Below are 15,907 nucleotides of genomic sequence, written 5' to 3'. Positions count from 1 at the left end.
AACAAGTCTGACACATAGTCAACGGCTGGAGAGGATGATACAGGAGTATCTTCAAATGAACATCGATGTCATGACTTTGCAAATGGAGCCTTGCTCATTTTGGGCTTCAAATCTTGAAAAATGGCCAGAGCTCTCAACTTACGCCTTGGAGATTTTGTCGTGTCCAGCTGCCAGCGTTGTCTCTGAACGTGTCTTCAGTGCTGCTGGGTGTGTGCTGACAGATAATCGCACGCGTCTGTCCAGTGACAATGTGGACAGACTAACGTTCATCAAAATGAACAAGTCATGGATCCACAAGGAATTTACTACCCCTGTGTCATCCTGGGGAGAGTAAATGCTTGTGGATTTGGAATGTGCTTGATGCAAATCAAAACATCCTGTTTGCAACTAGGGCACAAGTGCTGCCACTGATGGGGTGTCTGTGTGGCCCAATTTTTTGAAAAAAAGGGAGACTCCGCTTGGAGTAACCCTTGCTTGCTGTGTTTTTAAAAATGATCCAAGATGAACAGATCTGGGATCAGGAAACACTTTGCTACCTACCCCGGTGTCATCCTGGGGACGGTTAAGTATGGCGTATTTTTGAATGTGCTTGATGCAAATCTAGCTGTGAAGTGTACAACTGGGGCACAAGTGCTGCCACTGAATGGGTGGGTGTGTGTGGGGCCCAATTTTTGGAAAAAATAGGAGACTCCGCTTGGAGTAACCCTTGCTTGCTGTGTTTTTTAAAAGGAGCCAAGATGAACAAGTCATGGTTCAGCAAAGACTTTGTTACCTACCCCGGTGCAATCCTGAGAACGGAAAAGGATGGCGTATTTTTGAATGTGCTTGATGCAAATCTAGCTGTGAAGTGTACAACTGGGGCACAAGTGCTGCCACTGAATGGGTGGGTGTGTGTGGGGCCCAATTTTTGGAAAAAAAGGAGACTCCGCTTGGAGTAACCCTTGCTTGCTGTGTTTTTTAAAAGGAGCCAAGATGAACAAGTCATGGTTCAGCAAAGACTTTGCTACCTACCCCGGTGTCATCCTGGGAACGGTTAAGTATGACGTATTTTTGAATGTGCTTGATGCAAATCTAGCTGTGAAGTGTACAACTGGGGCACAAGCGCTGCCACTGAATGGGTGGGTGTGTGTGGGGCCCAATTTTTGGAAAAAAGGGAGACTCCGCTTGGAGTAACCCTTGCTTACATTGTTTTTTAAAAGGAGCCAAGATGAACAGAGCTGGGATCAGGAAAGACTTTGCTACCTACCCCGGTGCAATCCTGAGGACAGAAAAGGATGGCTATTTTTGAATGTGCTTGATGCAAATCTAGCTGTGAAGTGTACAACTGGGGCACAAGTGCTGCCACTGAAGGGGTGTGTGTGTGTGTGTGTGTGGCCCAATTTTTGGAAAAAAGGGAGAACTCCGCTTGGAGTCACCTTGTGGTGTTTTACATGATTTTAGAAGGGCGTGCCATGCCTATATCTGTGTCTCCTCCTCTTTTTCCTTGTCCAGCTCTTTTGTTTTCGCATGAGTATATGTCCTTGTCACTTTCCCATGTGTTTGTGTTGTGTTGTGAGTTGTTTGTCACCTTTTGGACACCTTTGAGGGTGTTTTCTAGGTGTTTTTATGTGTTTGGGATTGCCTGCCATTGTTTCCTATGCGGTTCGAGTTCGGTTCGTCGAATGTTCGCCGAACTGAACTCGAACGACACCTCCGTTCGACGAACCGAACTCGAGCCGAACCGCGGCTGGTTCGCTCATCTCTAGCCAAGAGCTTACAGAGGGATAAAGTCAACCTCTTAGTTTTGTTATGGGTCGCAGGAAATGGCCTTTTATTTGTCCACATCTGAGGGACAGAGATCTGGCTGCTGTGTGTAGACGGTGTTGAGTAGGGTGTCCCTGGAAAAATGCAGGTTTGTGAGGAAAATGCAGGCGAGACATGATGTTGCCTTCATCCGACGTTGGTGCTATCGATGTCTGAGAGAGCTGTACACACGCACTTGTTTCCCCTTCCAAACCAACTGACGACCTACCAAGCAAACTGCCTGTTGCGGTTACAGTGGTGGAAGTTGTGCGTAGAAAACCAGGTGTGATAGCTGTCCCCACAGTCCTAGAAGATGAAGAGCGCGCGGATGCACTGGAAGGGGCAGGCGGTGGATGGTTCGCTCCGCTAGGCCGCATTGCAGCACGGTGAGCTTCCCACTGGGACATATGATATTTATTCATGTGACGATTCATGGAAGAAGTTGTCAAACTGCTGAGGTTTTGCCCTCTACTAACAGAATCCCGACAAATTTTACAGATCACATAATTTGGGCGATCTTTTGCTATGTCAAAAAAGGACCAGGCTAGCCAAGGCTTAGAGGGCATGCGACCTGCTGATCCACCCCGACTAGTGCTCAGAGGCACAGTAGTGGCTGAGGATGCAGTTGTTGACGTGCTACCAGTACTCCGACTCTGTCCAGGAAGGCGCAAGGTAACTTCGTCGTCAGTTGCATCCTCCTCCACCACCTCTGTTGACCTCCTCGAGTGCCTGACTGTGGGTTGACAGTAGGTGGGATGTAGAACTTCCTCATCAATTGTTGTGTTTGCACTCCCCTCACCCTCAGACCGAGCCTCTTCTTGCCCTGACCGAATATTTAAGTTGTCATCCCAATCTGGTATCTGCGTCTCATAGTCATCAGTATGTTCCTCATTGTCTATAACAACAGGTGTTACAGTTTGTGAAAAAGGGTCAACATTATGCTCAGAAACTTGGTCCTCACGGCCTGAATCAGAGTCACAAAGGTTTTGGGCATCACTGCAGACCATTTCCTGGTCTGTACTCACTGTAGCTTGGGAGCACACCTCTGATTCCCAGGCTATAGTGTGACTGAACAGCTCTGCAGACTCAGCCATCTCAGTTCCACCATACTGTGCAGGGTGGATGGAGACTTCAGAGCTGGAAGAAAGCAAGTGTGATTGGGATGACAACTCAGAGGACTGGTGTTTTTTGGATGCGGTAGTTGAGGTGGCGGAGAGGGCACTTGTTGGACCACTTGTGATCCATTCAAGTATTTTCTTTTTTTGGCCATCATCTACCTTTGTTCCAGTTGTTCGTGTCCGTAAAAAAGGGAGCACATCGGATTGTCCACGGTAAGTACGGTAGTAGACATCTTACTTTTGCTGGAAGATGGTCTATCTTCAGCAGATGTTAATGGAGCTTTGCCACCTTCCCCATGGACAAACCCTTTTTTTCCTTTTCCAAAACGCGTCTTCCCCTTTCCACCAGCATCTGTCATTTTGCCACTTATTTTGATTGTGCGACAAGATTGTGCACTTAAAATGTGGTAGTAAAAATTGAGAGGTGATGTAGATTGCAGCGGTGGTCTATCTTTATTAACAGCAGAATAAAGAACAATAACTATTCCTGACAATGCAACTACGGCCCTTAAACTGGCAGCATAGTTTGCTATTAGAATGGCTTAGTAACAATGAGTTTGAGTGTGCAATGCAGTGGTGCTGCAAATAGCTTTGCACCAGTGGGACAATAATGGAAGTCCAACAGCCACTTTTAGGATGCCACTAAGTTTACTCAGTGTTTGCTAGTATAATGGCTTAGTAACAATGAGCTTGAGTGTACAGAGGGCAGGAGGGTACAGTGGCAGGGTTGTGGGTCAGTGTACAGGAAAGGAAGCCTCACTTTCTATCCCTCCTAACGGGGAAATGCAGCGAGAAAGTCCCTGAGCTTAGCTACACAGACACTGTTATCTTCTGTAGCTGTTAAAATCTGTTTCCACGGACCTGACTGTCACCTATGGCTCTGAGCCTGCTGTTATTAGCCCTTACAAGGGCTAATAGAAACTTCTATCCATATTCTGTATAGCGCTGTGTATAGAGCGTACACAGCAGTATTGGAGACAGGAGCTACGCCAGCGGTGACTGACACCCAGACGCAGAAGGAAGATAATGGCGTCCGGACGGGCAGATACCCGTTTTTATAATGCAGGGACATGTGACATGGACATCCTATCACACATGCCGTTGCTTCTCTGGCTAAAAGTCCACTTAGCTGTGTGTGTGTCTGGGATTGGCTGACATGCTGGCCCGCCCCACTACACGCGCGCGCTTAGGGAAGGAAGACAAGGAAAAAAAAAAAATGGCGATCGCCATTATCCCAGCAGCAGTGATCTGAATGTGCTGTTCCCGCACACTATACACTGAAATTTCATAATAGTGTGAGTCACAGAGTGACTTACACTATTACTGTTGAAAGCCAGCTAGTAATTAGCTTGGCTTTTTGCTGCTAGAACCATTCTAGAATGTAACTAGAACTATCGAGCTTTAGCAAAAAGCTTGATTTCTAGTTCGATCTAGAACAGCCCGCAAAATCACTCGAACCGCGAACTAGAGAACCACGAACCGAGCTCAACTCTAGTGTTGACCCATCCGTGGGTAGGGGATGTTGTTCCCGGGGCCTGGTAGTGAGGGCCGGGGTGCAAGGGCAGTATTGCGGTGCAGCGCGGTGCGGTGCCTGATGGCACTGGTCTACTCACGATTAAACCACACAGAGTCACTGGTAAACCAAATGGGGTGACGAACGGGGCCCGCAGCCGGCTTCAGTTTCTCCAGATAGGTTGGTAATGTCCGCCTTTCTCCTGCACCTGTATGTGATCTTGGCTACCGTTCCTGGGCACTGGTAGCCCGCTCCCCGGCGTGTATGTGTCGTTGAAGCCCGTTTGCCTGCAGATGCTGGCTCTAGGATCTCTGGCCTCTGGCGGTGGCTACTATCCGGACGGGTTGGGCTGTTGCCTTTAATCGGGACTTAGGTGGGTATGAACCCCTGAGGTCCAGACTGCAATCAGTTGATTTGACTATGGTGGTGGCTTATAGCCTAGTTCGGGGTCTGAGTACCCTGCCTGGTGCTCCAATATCCAGTTAGCTCCCCTATTCGGTTCTGGCAGGCCACTACCCTGTCCCGGTCCCTTACGGTTCCGCTGGTCGTATTCCCGGTCTCCTGCAGGCGGCCACTACCGTCTGCCTGTCTAACTGATCTGGGGTCCTAGGCTCCAACCCAGGCCCCACACAGAACTGAGCTCCTCTCTCTCCTCTCTCCTTACTTCACTCTCCTAACTTCACTGTTTGTGTTTTTCCTGCCTCAGGCCAGCAGACTCCTGGGAGGGCGTGTCTTTTCACCTGACTCCACCCACCTGGTGTGCCTGTCTGACTCTGAGGAGGGCAATCAGGTCTTTTGGTTGACTGTTGGTACCTTACTGGGGTGGGGGTGTATGTGGTGAGTGTAATGACCTGTGACCCCTGGGGTGTCCAGGGCGTCACACATGACACTTACTGGCTTCTTCAGAATGGTGTCCATTACTCTAATGTCGGTCCTCGTTGTAGATGAAATAGTAACACATGCAACACCAGAGTTCTCTTTGCAACCAAACTTGCTCAGTTTATTCTTCACACCATTATGATAGACATGGCCTTATTCCTCACGGTTTTGATTCTACTGTTTCTGGGGTACTCTTTCTCAACCTGTCCCCCTCCGCTATCTTGGAACTCATCCTTAAGCTGCCATATCTGTGTCACCAGTCCCCTACTTCCTCACACCTTTGTCCACTTCAGAGTCCCGATGGCTTTCTAGTCTCATGACTCTCTATGCCCGCCAGGGTTAGCCGTAGGCTCCAGACGTCTCAAGGTTATCTCAGACTGGCCCTGACACAGTGACCATGTCTTCTCTTACTCAAACCCAATCTAGAACTGGCAACTGATGAGCCCCACATTACTAGTTAACCCTCTCACCACCTGTGACTCCTACTCTACCTTGACTTAACCCTGTCCTATTTGATATCTAATCTACCACTGCTCCAACCTTCTTTCTAGGTGGTGCCTGTTGGTGAACGGTCATCAGGAACCTACACTCCCCTAGCAGGATTTAACACGTTAACATGTTAATATGTTAACACACACTTATAACAATCAACGCCATATATAATATGTTTAGGATTAACACACATTTCACAGTACAAGTAGACAATGTACAGTATTAAACAGTGTAAGGACATGAGCACCTTTTCACAGGGTTAAACGCCATAAAGTTTGAGCTTCGGCCTTGTCAATAAGGCAAGGTATGTACTGCATTTGTGCCCACTGTTGGTCGTGTGCCCCCCCGCGTCAGCAGCCTGCCGCTGCTGCTCAGATCCGGATCTGCGGTGGCTCGAGGGGTCTCCGGACCTTGGGGTTCGCGTGGCCTACTGGGAATAAAGGGGATTATTTACAGGCGATTGTATGGACAGTTCATGACGCCACCCGTGGTGCGTGGTAAGATAGGGATACCACTGCTGCTATGGGGAGTACCCGGTGGCGATGGTGTGCGCAGCCAGATGTTTAACCCTTCCACGGAAAGGGGGGAATGCCTAAGGACTCGGTGTAGGTGACAGGGAGGTGCCATTGGGATGGCCGGGGATCACTTAGGTACTCACTCAGTCCAAATAATGCTGACCCTGACAACCGTGGTAAACCAAAGTTCTTGATACCGCTGCAGCAGGGAGGGAGCATGTCTGGATCCCATGCCCGTTGGTGTTGCTTGTTAATCTGTGACCTTTACTTTGGCACTTCGCTTTCTAGTTGGTCCCTTTAGCCTGAAACTAATCGGGTCCCGCTCACCAGTATGGCTAACTGGGTGCTTGCTCTCAGGATTCACGCTTGGGATTTTCTGGACTATGTAGTGGGAAAGTCCTATCCCCCTCGTTGCGCTAGTACCCCGATTTTGGAGCGGGTGGAGAACGGATCTTAAAGACTCCATCCTCATCGGGTAAATTGTCAGGGCGCCTGATACTCCTTCCTGACCTAGGGTCCACGTACCCTGTCGTGCCCTGGCCCCTGCCCGGTTGTGGCACAAGGCCGCCGGCTGTCCTCCTCGACAGTCCGTGCCCCTTGTCAAGATCCCCTGAGACCGGGGTCCAGATCCTACCATGCCCAGACCAACATCTGCCACCTAGTAGTCTCAGGAAGCCAAGCTCCTGACCTCTCCTCTCAAGAGTCACTTCTCTACTCACTTTTCCTGACACTCCTGACCTCCCCTTAACCAACCCCCCAAGTGGGCGACCCTATTCCCTTCAGGCCAGCCACTTGTGTGTCTGGTGGGTGTGGTGCAGAGTGTTCCTAGGATTTTTATTAGCTTGTTCTTCGCAACACCAAAGGTCGGAGACCCGTAACCAAGGAGGAGGTGGATACCATGCAGAAGGGCAGATTGCACAATACCCTGTGACGACCTGATAGGCCAGGGCGTCACAGTTGTATACTCTCAAAATTCCTGTGCCCAACAATGGCCAACGTCAAGATGGATGTGAAGGCATTCATCCAAGATAGGGACCCTTTGTAAAATAATATATATTGTGTGGCATGCTTTTTGTAGTGGCGCTCTGTATTTGAAGGAACGGTCAGCTGCATTTTCCTATACAGTAAAACAGTATGCAGGTGCATATTGGCCAGCAGCAGAAAGAACATATTTTTGGCATCTGTATGGTAAAGGGGGCATACAGTATACGTCAGGAAAAGCGTACAGTATATACTGCAGCTAAGTGCACAGGCGCAGTGTGGACGTAGCCTTTGAAAAATACACAGCTATAACCTCTCCAAATAAAACAGATGAAGGATTAGATGGAAGACTGTGGATCCTCCAAATGCTCTTGGCTGTTGGGCAGTGAATGATTGCCTGAATGACAAGTCTGCCCCTTCAGTAGTGTCTTGATTTTCACATAAACATATACGTTCACATACTATCTTGTATGGGTTTCATTCATATGTTTTGGAATATGTACCACCCCGCGCTCGGCCGCAGCCGAGCCGCTCGGATCCGGGCTCGTTTCTGGTGGGTGGCTTGAGCTCCTCCCGGACCCAGGGAGGTCACGTCGCTCTGAAGGGATGTTGCTGGTGCTACGTGAGGGGTGGTGTTCTGTGGGGAGGTCCACGGCCGGGGCCGCGGTTGCTTTGGGGATTAAGTTCGTGACACCACCCACGGGTTGTGGTGAATGGATGGACACCACCGCTGCCGTTGTTTAGGCTCCCGGGGATGGTGTTGCGCAGCTTGGTGTTGACCCCCTCCGTGGGTAAGGGGATGATGGTCCCGGGGGCCTTAGGGAGGTGCTGAGGCGGGGGAGATGGATGTGTGCTGGCGTGTCAGTACGGTGCGGCACGGTGCACGGCCCGAAGGTGTACTCACTATTACAGACACACTGGAGTCTCAGGTAAACCAAACAAGATGGTGGACGATGCTCGCAGCCGGCTGCGCTTTTCCCCTTTTCAGGTTGGTGGTTTCCGCCTTTCTCCTGCACCTCACTTTTGGTAGAAATGATGACTCCTATGCCTGAGTAACAGTAGTCCGCTCCCCAGCCTTGTGTGTGTCGGTAGAGCCCGTTTGCCTGCATACGCTGGCCCGTGGGATCTCGATGTCTGGGCGGTGGCTTTCTATCCCTATAGTTGGGATGTTGTTTTCAGTCAGGTCTTAGGTGGGAAAGGACCGAAAGTCCAGTCTTTAATCAGTGGATTCGACTCGGTCCAGTTGTTTCTGGGCCTCATACTGGGTCTGAGTACCCCTCCTTGTGCTCCGGTTTCCAATCGGTTCCCCGGTTCGGTACCGGCAGGCCACTACCCGGTCCCGGTCCCTTATGGTTCCACCAGCTGTATTCCCAGCTCCTGAAGGCGGCCACCACTGTCTGCCTCCTTGCCACGGTACCAGGGCTACGACCCCGGCACCGGTCAGTGTTGTCGCTGCAGACCTGACGCCTCAGGCCCGCTGCACTTGAACTTCAACTCAACTGAACTCCCAGACTAAACTGAACTGACTGTTTCCTGTCTCAGGCTTTTCGGACTCCTAGGTGGACGTGGCCAACCACCTGGCTCCGCCCCCCTGGTGTGACCATTGAACACTGAGAGAGGTGACATGGGTTTTGTAGGTTGGCTGCTGTCACCTTATTAGGGGGAAGGTGTTTGTGTAAGGGCCTACCTGTGACTACCTGGCTAGTTCAGGGCGTCACAGAATATTCTTGTAATATAGGCACATTTGCAGATTTTGGAACAATGTTTTATTATAATCCTCTAGATCACTGCAATCACAACCTCAACAGTGTAGTACTGTAAAATTGCTGAGTCAGTAGTATATAGTGAGCTGGCCTATGTTTTCGGCCCACATGAGAATTCATGGCCTAGAAGAGAAGATAGGAGCCTCTTCCAAACACTAGAAAAAATAGGAAACTGTGGGAAACAAAAAGCGCAATAGGGTCTTACCCCAACAATGGAAAGGGGTAAAATGGTATATCAAACTCACCTCTAATGGTTGTGCCAGTCACAACCACTATGTACGCATGTAAGAATCTGGGTCCAGGCAGCAGCCCCAAGGAAAGCTGATAACAGAGAGTAATAGAGGAAGGGTCTAAAATCCGCGCCAAGGACTCAATGGATCCAGGGAGAGATTAATGCTTCTTTTAATATCATGCACAGGTCTACGCGTTCCAGGAGTTGCAGCTCCCTTCTTCAGGACAACAGGCAGAAGAACATCAAATCACAGAAGAAGGGAGCTGCGACTCCTGAAATGCGTAGACCTGTGCATGATATTAAAAGAAGCATTAATCTCTCCCTGGATCCATTGAGTCCTTGGCGCGGATTTTAGACCCTTCATCTATTACTCTATGTTAAACACTAGAAAAACAAAGAGCTAAGAGCTTTCTCCTTGCAGACTCAACATCCCGTGTTAAATGAATAATTTATAACAATACACCCTAATCTGCTGCTCCAGTGCTGTCTTGTCTGGACCTGCTTAAATATAATCATATCAGATAATACTACAAGTAATGTGTGCGCGGAGCAATGTCTGCAGCCTCTCCCTGTCTGGCATCATAGATGAGAAATAACTGCTCTGTGCATGTGGAGAGTGGAGAGAACTGAGGATATAAGGAATTTAAAGAGGGAGAATAAAGATTATATAATTACAACTTCTGTATATAAAAAATAGGTAGCTAGTAATAGTCACTACTTCATGGAGCCCAGAATGCCAGCCTTTGAGTAACATCCGTGGAAAATCAAGCTTTGTCAGAAAGTACCAATATGACTGGAGAACCAGGGTTCTGTGAATCTTTTTGCTCAACTTTACTCCCAACCTTTGAATCTAAAGTTATAAATATTCATTTTGCTCTTCTATGTAAAATCAGAAATTTAGAAGACTTCTCCGAATTTGCACAAAATCCTGTAACAGGAAAGTTGGCATTAGCCTTCCCACTCAGCAACAACAAAGAGCGGTTACGCACTACAGTCTTTTGTTTTTCACTGCATCAATCAAGCATGACCAGCTGAGGGAGTATTCTCCGGTCGTGATGTCTGTGTTACCAAACCCCTTATACTATAAATAAACACACGGACTGCATGCGACTTGGTTCAAATGGCCACAGCAGCCTTTTATTGCCTATTGTTCACAAACTAAGCACCTTAGGGACGCCGTCCAACGGGCGACCCAAAACAACACACATATAACAATAGACAATGCCAATTACATGACCCTCCCGGGGGCAGGCCCAGTCCATAACTACTACTCCCCCTGCCCCTGGCCGCAACACACCGACCCAGAGACGAGGTGCCAATCACCCACGGATTGACACCCCCACACTTTGGCAGAACCCCGTGCCTGCCACATCCCGGAACCGAGAGCCACCATACCGAGACAATGACTCCCGGTCCAGTTACCAGTCACTTCCAACCTCTGGACCAGACCTACCCCCCCCGGCGCTGTGACAAATAACATCCCAACATCCCAAACCACGTCCCCCAGATGACAACACAAAAAAGGGAGGGTGGGCGGGGATCTCTTGGCGTCCGGAAGAAGAAGAGGAGGTAACCCCCTCCTCTCCCAGACTAACCCTTTCCCTACTCCCCCTCTTCCTCCCAAGCTAAACCACCCCTTGATGCCATATTAGGCCTGCCAAGCAAACTGTCCCTATTAACCCCATCACTCCCTAACTCCCCCTTGGTCATGTCGCCCCTCCTCCCCAGGGGATCCATGGCTGTCTTGACCAGCTGAGGGAGTATTCTCCGGTCGTGATGTCTGTGTTACCAAACCCCTTATACTATAAATAAACACACGGACTGCATGCGACTTGGTTCAAATGGCCACAGCAGCCTTTTATTGCCTATTGTTCACAAACTAAGCACCTTAGGGACGCCGTCCAATGGGCGACCCAAAACAACACACATATAACAATAGACAATGCCAATTACATGACCCTCCCGGGGGCAGGCCCAGTCCATAACTACTACTCCCCCTGCCCCTGGCCGCAACACACCGACCCAGAGACGAGGTGCCAATCACCCACGGATTGACACCCCCACACTTTGGCAGAACCCCGTGCCTGCCACATCCCAGAACCGAGAGCGACCATACCGAGACAATGACTCCCGGTCCAGTTACCAGTCACTTCCAACCTCTGGACCAGACCTACCCCCCCGGCCACAGGACAGACCACGTGACACCTTACGTGGCCTGGACCCGCCACACACCAACAGCTCGCTCAACACCATCCTGCAGGCCCAATGCCCATAAATCCACTCCAATGTCGTTGAGGTGCACTCCGTCACCCCTCCGAAACCGCCAATCTGCCGGCTCCAACTCCCTGTGCCTCACCACAATCCCACCGTTCCTGATCACAAACCTGGCAACCACCCGATTCACCTGGGCCCTGGCCTTTTTGACCTTTTCCACCGACCGAGCCCCCCTCCATGACAACCTGGTCACTATGTCTGACCACACGACAATCAAACCCGGGTACTGCTTCCACAACCGCAGTAAGTCAATCTTTATATCCCGGATCAGATCCCGTGACGCCCGGACTCCCAGATCATTACCTCCCACGTGTAATACCAGCACATCCGGAGGCCGGTCAACCTTACAATAACGACCAAATTCTGGGACCACCCTGCCCCACTCCATGCCCCGAACACCGATCCACCGAACAGTCGCCTGCCCTCGATCCAGCCCTAGCTGCCGACCATTCGGGCGAACCGCCGCCCGCCGAGCACCCCAGAACACGAAGGAATGCCCCAGAATCCAGATTAGGCACATCCCTACAACAAAGAAAGACAACGAAAACAGAAATTAAAAACCAATAACAACACCACCATCAACGCCTCTCATGAAAAACCCATTCTACCTCCGTCCTCTAACACTTGTACATTACCCCCTCTTTTTTTTTTTTTTTTTTTTTTACATATAAAAACCACTTCCAAACCGCCAAACCACCTGTACCTAGACCAAAGTTACCATAATGCTACAACAGCTGCGGCCTCACGTACCGCCGAAAACAAGAAGATTCCCATCTACCAATACGCTTTACCACCTCATCTCCAAGCCCCCAACGAGCGGCCTCCGTAGCTGCCCCTATCCGAAAGGAATGCGACCCGAAATCCTCCGGGCGCTCCCCCACATTCCGCAAACTTCGCCGCAGAACCGCTACAAACTGGAACCTTGATAAAAAGGACCCATCCACGTGCCGCAAAAATGGGCCCGGTAAACCTCCCCTCACGGCCATGAATTGCTCCACCAAACGTACTGGGCACAACTCCTCCCCCGGGACCGCGTATAACACCACCAACCTACCCCGACCCAGCTGATCCGTTTTCGACCGACTAATCCGGCACTCCACCTGATCACCGCCCACTCGCACATCCTCAAGCAGCAACCCGCCGCCTGTCACCCTGGACGGGCTTACCAACTCACCGATCCGGAAAGCCCCATAAAAAGCAAGACCGAAAGCTGTTGTAAACAAAACAGTCTCGTAAACCGACTCACAAATGCCGCTCAGGCCTCCCACCAACCACCTCAACAAACCAAACGATACGGGACGCCTCTTGTCCCTCTCCCGCACACCGCGGCGGAACCCCCGCAAGGCCCGTCGAACCCGAAAATCCTGCGAAACATCTTGTTCCCCTCTCATTTTTAACCAAAACGCCACCGCCGCCACCCGATGCGCCACGGCCGACGCCGATCGCCCAGCCGAGAAATCCACACTCACCAACGCCAGTAATGCCACCAAGTAATCCACGCTTACCCCATCAAACATCCGACCCAGCAACTCCTCCCATTCAGCCCACACCTTAGCATATCGGCACCAAGTCACCTCAGTCACCGAATTCCGAATCAATTCTGAGATCACCGCCTCACCAGATTCCATAAATCCACGGGACACTCCACTCCGACTTCGTCCGCCCAAGGCAGTAGCGCCCGAAACCTGCTGAGCTGAAAACGAGACAAAGCGTCAGCCACCCCATTGTCAACTCCTGGAACGTGCTTTGCCACCACCTGTACATTCAGCTGCAGACATCTCAACACTAAATGCCGCAAAAACACCACCACTGGCTCCGACTTAGCCGACAAGTTGTTAATAGCAAACACCACCGCCTGGTTATCACAATGGAAGCAAACCTTCCTCCCGGCAAAACGCGACCCCCACAGCTCCACTGCTACCACGATAGGAAATAGCTCCAACAGAGCCAAATTCCTGACCAAACCGCTCTCCCGCCACGCCTGTGGCCACCGACCCACACACCAGTGACCTCGAAACACGGCCCCAAACCCTGCCGACCCAGCCGCATCGGTGAACAGCTGTAACGCCCCGTTAGACGCCACCTTCTCCATCACCAGGGCCCGGCCATTGAAACACTGCAAAAATTGGTCCCATACCAAAAGATCGTCCTTGATCGCCTTCGTGAGTCGCACGAAATGTGTCGGCGACCGCACACCTGCCGTCGCCGTTGCCAAACGTCTCGCAAAAACTCTCCCCATCGGCATAATCCTGCAAGCGAAATTCAATTTCCCAAGCAAGGACTGCACCACCTTAAGCCGCACCTTCTTTGCCGCCTTCACCCCTGCCACCGCGGCCCTCAAATCACGAACCTTCTCCTCCGGCAACCTACATTCCATGGCAATAGAATCAATCTCAATCCCCAAAAAACGCATCACAGGCGCCGGGCCTTCCGTCTTATCGGGGGCCAAGGGAATTCCGAAGCTGTCTGCGACTTTCTGCAACGCAAATAACAACCCCGCACAAACCATTGAACCCGCCGGCCCAACACAAAGAAAATCATCCAAATAGTGAATAATGGACGTGAGCCCAGACACATCCCGAACCACCCACTCTACAAACGAACTAAACGCCTCAAAATACGAACACGAAATTGAACAACCCATTGGCAAACAGCGATCAACATAATAACTGCCATCCCACCAGCAACCTAACAAATGCTGACTATCTGGATGAACCGGTAACAACCGAAACGCCGCTTCCACATCAGCCTTTGCCATCAACGCACCCCGACCCGCAGCCCTGACCAGGTCCAACGCCTTGTCGAACGACACATAATATACCGCCGCTAACTCCGGTGCAATGCCATCATTCACCGATAACCCCTCTGGGTAAGACAAATGATGGATAAGCCGAAATTTGTTCAGCTCTTTCTTCGGCACAACCCCCAACGGCGAAACCACCAACTTCGAACACGGCGGGGCGTCATAAGGACCGCCCATTCTGCCGAAAACCACCTCCTTTCTCAGCTTCTCATCCAGCACATCCGCATGATCCCGAGCAGAACGTAAATTACGGTACGGCGGGGGCGATGGACTAACAGCCGACGGGATACGGAAACCATCAGAAAAACCAAACCATAACAACGCCGCTGCCTCGCCGTCCGGATACCTATTTAAAAAGGGGGCCATCGCTTCTACCTTCACCGGCGTCATCCCTTTTTCCAACCCCGTCACCCGCTTTTCCTTTCCCCTTTTTAAAGCACTTGGACAAGCTATGTCCTCCCCCACAACCTGAGCATTCATGCTTAAACCGGCATGCCGCTCCAAACCTGCACTGCCCCTCATTATATTGCCAACAGAAACCTTTTTTCTGACTTGCCGGGGACCCGGCCCCCGGCACCCCCCGAAAGGGCTGAGTCGGTGCCGACATCAGTCGCATCCATAAGGAAATATCCTTATGGTCCCATCGCATATCCGGCCGCAACGCCTTCCGCTGCCGGAATTGCTCGTCGTAACGCAGCCACGCCAGCCCGCCATAAACCCGATAAGCCTCCCCTATCGCATCCATGTAACCAAACAAGGCCGAACAATGCTCCGACTCCTTCTCCCCGACCACGCTCGCCAAAATCGCAAACGCTTGCAACCAGTTTGCAAAAGTCCGAGGAATAAGCCTATAACGGCGCTTTTCCTCCTCGTCCTTCTCCTTTTTGGAGTCGCTCGGCTTAACCCTATCCAAATTAAATTTCTCCAGGGGAAGCAGAGAAAAAATCTCCACATATTCCCCTTTCCAAATTTTTTCCCGCACCTCCTTCTTTAAATGAGCCCCCAGCAGGCCCTCAAAACAAACATAAACTTCGCTTTTAGCCCTATCATCTAGGCGCACCACCTCATCCTCCTTCTCCTTTTCTTTTTCCTTTGCCCCCTCCGCCGCACTCCCCCCTGCGCCCCCCCCTTCCGCCGCGCCCGCTTCGTCCCCCCCTCCCACCGCCGCCGCCCCCCGACCTGTCGTCCCCACCCACGCCGCCGCCGCCGCCTGCGCCGCCCCCCCCCAGCCCCGGCAACCGCCGCCAACCCCTGCAACAGCCCCAACAACTGGCTCCACACTGCTACACTGCCGGGCGCTGCCGTGTCCACAGCCGCCCTCCCGCCCCCGACACTCCCCGCCAGCGCATCCCCTGCCGCCCCCGCTGCCGTCTCACCCAACCGCGGCTCAACGTCCCCCGATACCGCAGCCTCGCTGTCCTCCGTCTGCCGACCATCCGACTCTTCCGACAGCACGACCTCCTCATCCTCGCCGCTGACATCTTCTTCCATCCGACATCCGGGGGGCGCCGCCGCGGCACCCCCCCCACCACGGCCGCCAAACCGGGCCGCCGCG

The 15,907-nt window shown here is 51.5% G+C and overlaps 1 protein-coding gene across 1 annotated transcript in view; it reads left to right on the top strand.

Annotated features, from left to right (window-relative positions):
* The first annotated feature begins 10,064 nt into the window (after nt 1-10,064).
* LOC142281522 (uncharacterized) overlaps nt 10,065-15,907 on the top strand; it is a 68,003-nt gene continuing 62,160 nt past the window's right edge. The window contains exon 1 of the mRNA XM_075332926.1: nt 10,065-10,205. Within this exon, the coding sequence (XP_075189041.1) occupies nt 10,065-10,205 (141 nt within the window). The remainder of the gene's footprint in view (nt 10,206-15,907) is intronic.

The sequence above is a fragment of the Anomaloglossus baeobatrachus genome, chromosome 1, assembly GCF_048569485.1.
Source record: "Anomaloglossus baeobatrachus isolate aAnoBae1 chromosome 1, aAnoBae1.hap1, whole genome shotgun sequence".
Lineage (NCBI taxonomy): Eukaryota > Metazoa > Chordata > Amphibia > Anura > Aromobatidae > Anomaloglossus > Anomaloglossus baeobatrachus.
The sequence above is the reverse complement of the archived record's forward strand: the minus strand, read 5'-3'. Positions and strand labels throughout refer to the sequence as shown.